The sequence below is a fragment of the Drosophila kikkawai genome, chromosome 2R, assembly GCF_030179895.1.
Source record: "Drosophila kikkawai strain 14028-0561.14 chromosome 2R, DkikHiC1v2, whole genome shotgun sequence".
Taxonomy (NCBI): domain Eukaryota; kingdom Metazoa; phylum Arthropoda; class Insecta; order Diptera; family Drosophilidae; genus Drosophila; species Drosophila kikkawai.
Genome location: NC_091729.1, coordinates 18,783,959 through 18,794,118, shown reverse-complemented (window position 1 = coordinate 18,794,118; position 10,160 = coordinate 18,783,959). Strand labels below are relative to the sequence as shown.

General features: G+C 47.6%; 1 protein-coding gene across 1 annotated transcript in view; it reads right to left on the bottom strand.

The window, feature by feature from the left end:
* Nucleotides 1-1,601: 1,601 nt before the first annotated feature.
* The window catches only part of dve (SATB1_N and homeodomain domain-containing protein dve), a 45,531-nt gene continuing 36,972 nt past the window's right edge, over nucleotides 1,602-10,160 (bottom strand). Inside the window, exons 3-6 of the mRNA XM_017169743.3 lie at nucleotides 6,866-7,075; nucleotides 6,513-6,742; nucleotides 2,912-4,671; nucleotides 1,602-2,788 (exon numbers count right to left, since the gene is read on the bottom strand). Of these exons, the coding sequence (XP_017025232.1) occupies nucleotides 2,629-2,788; nucleotides 2,912-4,671; nucleotides 6,513-6,742; nucleotides 6,866-7,075 (2,360 nt within the window). The 3' untranslated portion in view covers nucleotides 1,602-2,628. The remainder of the gene's footprint in view (nucleotides 2,789-2,911; nucleotides 4,672-6,512; nucleotides 6,743-6,865; nucleotides 7,076-10,160) is intronic.

Sequence of the window (10,160 nt, the reverse complement as noted above, 5' to 3'; positions counted from 1 at the left end):
ATGGAGCCAAGATCTCTGTCCGAATTCGATGGATATTTCGATATCTTTTTAGGGCTTGTTGTGAGCCTCACTTAATTATGATTGCATTATTCAGATTTATTCCCCATTTGGCGTCATTAAGGCAATATGAAAAAGTTTTCGAAAGCAAGATTTATGCTGCCACTCGAGCGCGCAGGACCCACCTTTGAGCCAGCACGAAAGTTGGCCAACAGCCGCAAGTGCGGCGTAGTTAACTATGTAAATGTTTTCTTTTCCACTCGCCTCCTGTTTATGTATATTTACACTTAATGCCCCTCGAAAATGGAGGAACTACCGGTCTGCGGCGAGTCGGTGAGCTGGGAGCTGGGAGGGCGTGGCTGTAATTTCGGTTGTGAGCCAACCACAGAGCGGGGCCAAGTGCTAGAAATTTTAATTAATGGATAAAGTTATGCGAAATTCCCGTACATCCCTTTGCCCCCTCTTGGAGCGGGGAATTAAATATTTTGCGTAAATATTTATGTTGTAAAAAGGGAAATTACGGCGGTGAGAATTCTTGCAAGTATTTACCTGGCCATTGAGTTTGTAATTTTGTCTTTAGCCCAGAAATATGCAACTGCTTCGGTCTTTATTAGGAAATCCATAAATAAGCAGCTAGTCCAATATGCTGCGGCCCAAAGATATGCCATAAATTTGTACTTGCTACCAGCCACTCCTTCCCGGAGTTTTAATTTAAAAGTTTGCGATAACAAATGATGCACATCCCCTGGCGAACACACACAGACACACACACATGGTGGTACCTACTCAAAATAAGAAATAATGTGGACCGCTGATTTAGTAACCGCACGGAAACCCACCCCCTGTGCTATCAGCGAGTGACTGTGGGATGTAACAAAGGCGAGCGAAATAAAGAAATGAAAATAAGTAAACTTTGGTGCTAATAAATTGTTTCATATCTGCTGGGAAGATGTGCGGGAGCGAGCGGGAAGGGCGAGGCGCGCAATGGGAGATAACTCATACGCCCCGTGTGCTCATATTGCCATTCGTTCTCGTATATGTACATATGCATATTTATTTCCCCTTTGCTTATCAGTGACTTGCCAAAAAAAAGAAAGAAACTGAAAAATGAATGTGAACAGAAATAAAGCAAAGATCTGGCGGGACACATGAGAAATGGCGAAACACATTACGACTGCATCAGCACATTAGCTCCAGGCGCCAGCGGAAATAGGGATGTCCTGACTCTTAGTAGACTGCAAATGCGTTCTCCTAGGGTAATTTATGAACTCCTAATGATGAGCAGCGAAAGGAGAGGGTTTTTCTTAAAATCTAATATTTATTGTCCATTAAGTTACGACTTTTACTGAGCTAACACCTTTAGCCTTTGTTAATAATCACCTAATAAGTTCCTTAGAAGTTTTCCAAACTTTAAATTTCTCTAAACAAAATTTAAATAAAAAACACAAGCTTCAAAAGATAAGAAAGCCATTTCCATACGGATTTAAACTTAAATTTCTTGGTAAGTCAAAGTCCTTAAAAAATCTCCTCATTGCCAATCTACTTTCTTTATCGTTTTCCCAAAATTTCCCCCCAAGAAAAGCCACCATTTGAATTTGACATTTAAAATTGTATTTATTTAATCATTTAATAATTGCTGGGGAATATATTTCTATGTATATTATATATAAAGATGTGTGGATGTGTTTCGCTGTATGTCTGTTTTCGTGTTGTTTTGTTTCTTTTGTGTATTGATGCTTGCAATAAATTACAATATTATTTGAATTAATTGTATTCTCTATCTGAAGGCTTACGAAACTAATGGAACAATTTCTTTAAAAAACATTTTCATTTCAGTAGTATATTTTAAGTCTGAATCAAAAGGGGGTGTAAGGATAGCGAAGCCGATTGGGTGTATCAGCTTTTTGGGGGTTGTTGGTATTAGATACCAACGAATCATATGTTATACATTCTATATGCGGTATCCGTGTGCAGGGGTCGAGGGGGATATGTGCTAGGCTGGGACTGGGATCGAAATAAGGCGGGACAACTAAACTAAACTAGTACTGGTACTCGTACAACTCAAACTTAGGCGCTAGCTTAATCCGCAGATACGAACGCGCAACTAAAACCGAAACAAATTCACAATGCTCAAAGAAGGCGTACCTAGGATAACATACTCTATATACAGATCGCAGATCGACTCTCGAAAATTGGCTTTCTTTGGTTTGCTTATTCTTAACGGGCCGCCGTCGCCCCTCCTCTATATCGATGGCTAGAACTAGGTAGAAATAGATGCGGGTATACTGGATAGGGCTAGGTCGCAGCTATAGGTTAGTCATACTGCTGCTCATGCAAGATCGTATTACTCGTAAGTGGCTTTATCTATTTGCTCTAATTTTCGCTAGACGCTCCTGGCTTCTGGCAACTGGTAACGCGTAACTGGGTTAGTTCTCGGTCTATAATACTTAGAGTGGACTAAACTAGGGATTACATATTTATCAGCTATCGTATAGGGTATAGTATTTGTCATCATAGCTGCAGCTGTGGTTTTAAGCTGCTTCAATTGGGGTGTGTGTGTGTCTCCTCCTCTTCGTCCAACTATTTACATGAAGAAATGCTGCTAATTTTGATTTCAAACTCCGGATCCCTTTAGTCCCGCTCCTCGTACTTGGGCACAAAGGATCCTAGGCCACCCAGCTGGGCGCACTGATTGCTGTCGTAGAGCGACATCTTGAGGCGCTTGCACTTGGCCCTGCGGTTCTTGAACCAGAACTGCACGTTCTTGCTCTCCAAACGCGGGAACTTTTGCCTGCAAATACCAGAAGCAAAGGAAGTTAAGGATTAATAAAGGATATATATAACAAGGAGGATATTATAAATCAAAGCAGAAGGAATGGATATATAATAAAAGTAGTAAAAAACTTGAACTCACCTATATGGCATCGTGTTCAGATCCTCGGTGTACTTAAGGATCAGGTTGTGCGAGGGATGCGTGTTCATGGCGAACCACTGCTCCAGCTTGGGCACCTCGGTCACCGGGTCAATGAATGTGCGGTTCCGCTTTCGCCGCTCCTCGTTTGAGATGCTGGACAGGTTCAGACCGCCGCCGCCCATGAGGGCGTTGGGCTGGATTCCTACTGCCGCCGCTGCAGCAGCGGCATGATGATGCGGATGTCCGGCGGCCGCCTGGCCAAAGGCCGGGATGTAGTGGCTCATGTACATAAAGGACTGCGAGAACATCGAGTTGGGCACCATGGGAAAGGGCAGCTGGTCCTTGTGCGGCACCACGCCACCGGCCATGTCCGGCGAGGGCGAACGGAACTCATCCAAATGGCTGGCATCGTTCTCGTTGTCCTCTTCGTCCTCATCCATATCCAGGTCATCGTCTTCCTCCTTGGGTGTGGTGCGTTTTGGCGTAGAGCTCACCTCCGGATCGTTGTGCGAGCTGTTATTGTGGTTGTTGTTATTGGTGAGGTTTGAGCCGGTCTCTATCTGGGGATCGCTGTCCTGGTGGCGCTCCTCCGTGCCAGAGTTCTCCTTTTCGTTGTCCTGTAGCTCGGCATCCCGCGATGACTTTTCCTGTCGCTCCTCCTCGTTGAGGCTTCCGTTCATGCCATCGCTGCCAGAGCTTTTGCCCTCCTGCTGCTGCTGCTGTTGATGCTGCTGCTCGGATGCCTCTTCGTCGTCCTCGTCCATCATCGGGGAGCTGCGATGGCGCTCGTGCGTGGTCAGTGAGAGCGGCAGCTGCGGGGTGTTCGGCCTGCTCGGCTCGTCTTCCATGTCATCCGAATGCTGGGACATGGTGTCTATGTCCTCGGACTTGAGGCTGAGCGGACTCTTTAGATAGTCGTGCGACATGGACAGGTTACCCATGCTCATTGGCTGGCTTCCGGCACTGCTGCTGGAGTTCTGTCCCAGCGGTGCGTGTTGGCTCAAATATCCATTCATGGCGGCATGGCCCAGAGCACTCATGGCGCTCCCCAAACTCCCGCCCCGCATCTCAGCCCGCTTCTGTGCTGCCCGGGCATTCTTGAACCAGTAGACCACATTGTTCACATCCAGCGGCTTGCGACCCCGCCGTGACTCCAAGGCATTCAGCTGGACCACGTAGGTTTGAATCTGCTGACGCGAGGGATGCGGATTCTCGGCGAACCACTTCTGCAGCTTGGGCAGCTCCATTTCCGGGTCAAAGCTGGTGCGCATGCGAGTCTTCTGGTTGGGATACTGCGGCCCATGACCACTTCCCCCATGATGATGGTGGTGATGCATAGACGCATGCATCGGGTGCACTAGCATACTGCCGTGATGTCCAGCCCCTGGAGCCGGTCCAGCGCCAGCATGGTGAGCAGCCTCATTGGCTAACAGCAGGCTCTCCCGACTGCCCATCGATCCTAGGGGATTGCCACCAACCGCTGCTCCGCCAGCAGCGGCAGCATGGGCGGCAGCAGCTGCCGCCGCAGCCATGGCCGTGCCCACCGGGAAGTCCATTTCACCGGGAACTGCAACTGGAACCGGCACTGCCGAGGGACCCGTCATAAAGGGCAGCATCTTGGGCGCCATGGCCGCTGCCTGGGGAGAGAGCTGGTTGGACCACCATTGGTCGAACTTGCGACGAAGATCATCGGAGATCTCGCCGCCAGGCAAAGCGTATGTGTTTTGGTGCGAGCTCCGGCAGATCTGTGAGAGCGTGACCTGGAAGGAAAGGAATTATAATGATTTTATTAAGTCTGAATTCGAACTTCTAGTTAAAATATTCAATTTATTGATTGCGCATATAATTCCATATAATATTAGCCCGCCTAGTTACACAAACCCTCATCGATTCGATCATCGAAATTCTTTTCCGTGTGGAAATCAGAGCGAAATGCAAGGGATTAGTGGCCAACCTTGGGCCGGGGCTTGCTTTGCACTGAGCGACTGTCAACAGAGGGTACTAAGACCCCGGGTCCGCCGCTCGCTAAGCGGCTGTCATAAAAATCACAGTCGCCGGCTCGCGGGGAATCGTCGGTATCGGTATCGGTATCGAAGGGGGGTGGCCCAGGGCTTCAAGTGGCGGGATTTACTTAGCCATAAATGTGCGAGTGCTACGGCGGGTTGGCCAAGTCCGAAATTGCCTATTACGATATAGAGAAACCGGGGTCTGGGGAGCACCGGGACTGATACCGCGCGGAGCTGATATTAACAGACAGTGCCTCGAATCGAAGGCGATAAATAGATAGTCCCTGATAGGCAGCGACACATCAGCTTATGGCGATTAAAATTGAATTTACCCAACAGAAATAGAATCGAAATGCGATGAGTTGGCCAGCCCCAAAGGGTGCCAGGTATGGCGTATTAAATGCTCATAGATACTGCTTTGTCTCCCAACTGTGGAAAGATAATGTCTGCTGTTGTTTTGGTGCTGCTTTTTCCACACACTATCAGCTAAGGAGGCGCCCCAAATCACTTAAGCTGCTCAGAGGAGGGTCTGGGGGGGCTACCGCGCTGCCTGGGTGGGTTAGGTGCTGGTACCTAATTGTAAATAAAATGGGTTGACGCTTCTTACGTGGCGGGGTATTATTAAATTGATTTTCCTATCGCCGCACCCCAAAGCTCCTCGGGGCGGGCGGACACTGCCGCCTCGGCGGAGGTGTCAGACAACGAATGTGGAAATTATGGTAAATGCTTATCATGTGATTAGGAGGGACGACAACTGCCGTGCTTTGCTTTGCTTTGCTTTGCTTTGCTAATATTAATCGGTGGGCTCGGAGCCCGGAGCTTCGGGGCCAATAAAATAGCAGTCGCAATATCAATTGAAGGGTATTTCTGGCAGTGATTTCGTGTTGTTCATCGCTGGCAATGATAGCGAATGCCGGGGCGTATGATTTATGGCGCTAATGCACCGATATCGCCTTTTCCTCCCCGCCCACGAAATTGGGTCATGTGAGCCATGCAGTGGGCTAGCTCCTCCTCCCTGAATTTAAACTAAGCCTTCTAAACCGATTGCAATAAGGAAAACAAAAGCCAGGCACACACACAAATGCACGCCCCAGCACACACGCATATCCTGGAGGAGGCAGGACAAGGCAGCGCAAAGCTGATTAAAATGAAAACTATTGCAAAAAAGGATTAGTTAAGTGAACCAAATAAATGAACTCGGCTTAACAAAATTTCTTTGTAGTCGCTATCAAAACATTTTCAATGCGTTATGCGTTTAATATTCCACAAGCAGCAGCCAGGACATGCAAAAGCCGAGCTCCTTGTCTGAGTGTCTTAGTGTCTGTGTGTATGCCTCACATCACGCAAATTAGCGTCGCCACTTCTCATCCAGAGACATTTTTCGGCAAGTTTTCGGCAACTCCAAGTCGGATAAGAGCTCGCAGGACGAAGGACGTGGGGGACATGCTCTGGGTAAACCGCTTATGAATCATTATAGAATTTCGTCGTCTTAGTGCACAATTTTAAGTGAAAGTTCAAAGTGAATCCCTAATTGGCTGCGCCGGGTACGGGTTTGGGGAAAAAGGAAATAGCTGTTGACAGTAGTGGAAACTCACCTCATCCAGCGGACAGCCGGTGGAGCGGAGCACCGCATGCGACTGCAGCACCAGTAGCTTGAGCAGCTTGTCCTTGATCTCGCCAAAGGGCGATGTCTTGGGCCGCAGGATCACGATCCTCAGAGTGATCACCGAAGTCAGCTCGCCCACAATGTCGCTGACCGGCACAGCCGGGTTATCAGAAATCTGCTCTAAAGGAATGGGCTTCCAGTGTTTGATAATTAAAGAGCCTGCAAGGGAGAGAATATTATCCTGATTAGTATATATTTTAAATATTTCTGAGACAGTGTATAAGCAGGGCTGCTTGTGAGCCTTTCGACTTGGCTTGAAGCTACTATAACTAAGACACCCACCTCTGGCTGTGTTGGCCACCTCCTGGGAGTAACCCAGCCTCTGGAGGGCCGTCTGGACGATCTCGCTCCAGGGCGTGGCCGCGGCAATGATCACGTAGCTGTCCGTCTCGATGTTGGGCCGCCGCTTCCAGGGCTGGCGCGTGTCGATGGTCAGGGAGGCGTGCAGGGAGTGCACCGACTCCACCACACAGTGGAGTGGAAGTGATTTGGCTGCAGGCGAGAAGAGGGGGCGGGAAAATAATGGTTAGAAATAATACGCGACTAATATAAGCCCGGTCCGCACTCGAGTGCTGTTTAATAATCGGTTTAGTGCCGTCTAGTTTCAAGTGCAAATCATCGACAAATTAAAATAAGCAATTAAAACATATTCGAAATGGGGCTTTATATGCAGATTGGCTCGCACGCACCAAAGTATTAAAATAAATTATTGCATGTTGCGGCTAACCGCAAATGGTTTTAGCCGCTTAAATAGCCACCCGCCCCGCCCAGAACCCCCTGAAAAAAAAAACTCCCACCTAAAAACTTGAAATTTCACAAAAATTATGAATTGTGCTCTCTTCTTTTTCACGTTGCATGCTAAAACTTACTATATACTAGTACTTCTCCGGTCGACCAATTATCAAAGGCTTAAAATTAAATTGCCAAAATTGGGGAAATAGAAGTTATAGCCGATTTACCATTACAGCGCCGAACAGGGACTGATGCTTCCAAGGGGGCGGGGCCTGGCACCAAATAGGCTTAACGCCCCAGGTCCGACCAACATAATGGTATTATTAATTATTCCAATTATAAAAATTGTAAGCAGCCAGAGATTGGCGAACGATTGGCATTTGCCGTGTCCGGAGCAGGGACGCGGGACTCCGGACAGCTGGAAGCGTTTTAAAGGCGGACAACGAGGGATGTACGGGATGGAAATATCGGACCAACCAAAAGTTCAGCCCAATTACGTGCGATTTTCATGCCATATTTTTGTGCGAGGAGCTGTGGTGTGGTATGTGTGTGGGCCATGCAAATCTTTTAATTGCCATGAAAACCTCATTGGGGGCCATTGGCATTAAAAATAAATACATCAGACCCGGCCCGACCGTATGTGTGTGCTGTGTGTTGTGTGCGTGGGTTGTGCCGAGTTGAAAAGGAATAAAGAATTCAACTATAATGTATTGTTTGTCACCGGCACAGATCAGCGCGCAGTGGGCTCTAGGAACTTTAAGGGGCCCCCGGTAGTTACAGCAGTAATCCCATTAAATTCAATCGATGCCGACTCTCTCAATATTTACACAAAATATGAAAATTTTAACGAAATTAGCCGCCCACACCAGATCTGGCTCAGATTCTGATTCGAAATTCAGGCATTATGCTGGCCGGTCGCTAATGACCGGCGGGCGGCACTCGATGCGCCAACTCGTTGGGCGGCCGTGCAGGCGAATTATAAACTCAATATATCCATTATCCATGGAGCCGTGTTTTGATGGGGCTAAAACAAAGCGGATTCCGTCCACCTGCATGTGCATTTAGTGTGCGGTGGAGTTAGTGTGCAGCCGAAAGCCATAGAGCACCCACTAATTGTTGCACTAGGCAAGCCCCCGACCTTCTGGCAATTCCGCAGCCACTGACGGCCACCGGGAATCAGCAGCTTTAAGTCACCCGGCCAACGATGGCACAGACAGAGCTTATCCTTATTAGCATTATCAGTGTCACTGGCAGCAGGGAAAAAATGGAAAGTAATCGAGACAGCGCCGAAGTCGGGCCAAAACAAATTGAATTAAATGCGCAGGGTTCTCTTCTCCTTCTTCCTGTTTGAGGGCATTAAATCTTGGCGAGGCAGTCAGACGAGTCCTTGCTCCCCCTCTCTATCTCCTAAGCAGGCAAACGATTTGTAAATGAACTCCAGCTTCGGGGGCTAAGGCGATATCTCCGCCCGCGAACCGCCACGCGGCTTAAGATTTATTAACCTGCATCGATGCCAGCAGAAATAATCAAGTTCAGTCATCGCAATCAACTGAAATTGGAAAATTCCCAGCTCAAGGATGCTGCCAGGTCTCGTCCTGGCTGTTTCCCCCGCCAGCTCGCATCTTTCTCAAGTCCCTGGCCCCGGGGACTTATAATCTTTTGAAAAGTTTCCAGAAACATCTCATGTGCATAAAGTGTGAGGAGGGAGGGAAGGGTAGGAAAAGTTTTATCCACTCGACTTTCTTCTAAGAAATTGACCAATTGGCTGACCACAGGCCGAGGCAAACAAATAATTATAAATTGCCTTGGCAAGGACATCAAAACGATTTAATCTCTACATGCACGCACACACACACACAGGCTCTCTCCTCGGGCGGGCAGAGCTATTTAGGTGACTCGGCAAAGGATTACTCAAGTATCCTTCTCAGGACTGCAAATATTTGTAGTCTTTCCTCGACTTTTTCGATGGAATAAATTGTGTGATTGTTTATTTATAGGCAGAATGCTCATAATTTACTTATTAAAATGATTTTGAGTGATTTGGGTATTTAGGAAAATTAAAATACAACAGACCAAAAGTTTTAATAACCAGAACGGACACGTGGCAGTGGCAGTGGGAGTGGGAGAAGGGTTCGTCTTAAGCCAAGTGAACTGTTGGGAAATTTGCTTATCATTGCTTGACCAGTGCAAAAAATCTCAAGGATTTCAGGGGACTTAAGTAGGCTTCTCTGTGTGTGTGTGTGTTGTGTTTTTTGGGGGTGTGTGTGTGTGTAGGAGGGTGCGTGTGTGTGAAAGGATGTATTCAAGGAAGAGTGACCGGAAATTAAGCAATAGTCTTAAGGAAATTGCCACAAGTTTTTCCTTCACTTCACGCCAGAAAACAAATTTCCATGTCCTTCTTAAGGGATCCGCATGCGCTCGAGTGTGTGTGAATTTTTATTTACACTTCAACTTAAGTCCTACTTAATTGCAAACTCTTTTTTACTAGAATTTTTAATGCGTGCATTTTAATTTATAATGCCTCCGACAGCTCTCTCTGCAGCAGCAGTAGCAGCAGCTTCAGCAGCATTCGGAGCGACTTAAGAACTTTCCCCAGGACACGTACGCACACAGCACACCCGCCTGAGCCTTTCGCTTGGCTGCCATCTCACACCTTTGGCTCCCTGGGCATATCCCTGCCTTAGTCCCTACGCTTTCCCTGCACTTCCTGCATCCCCCTAGCCTGCTGCACTCTCAAAAGAAAAACAAACATATTAAGCAGGACAATAAAATGAAAATCGGTTTTGCGTCTTGCCTCGGGTGAGTTTCGGTCCTTTGCCCCAGGACACGGGTAAAATAAGCTAGC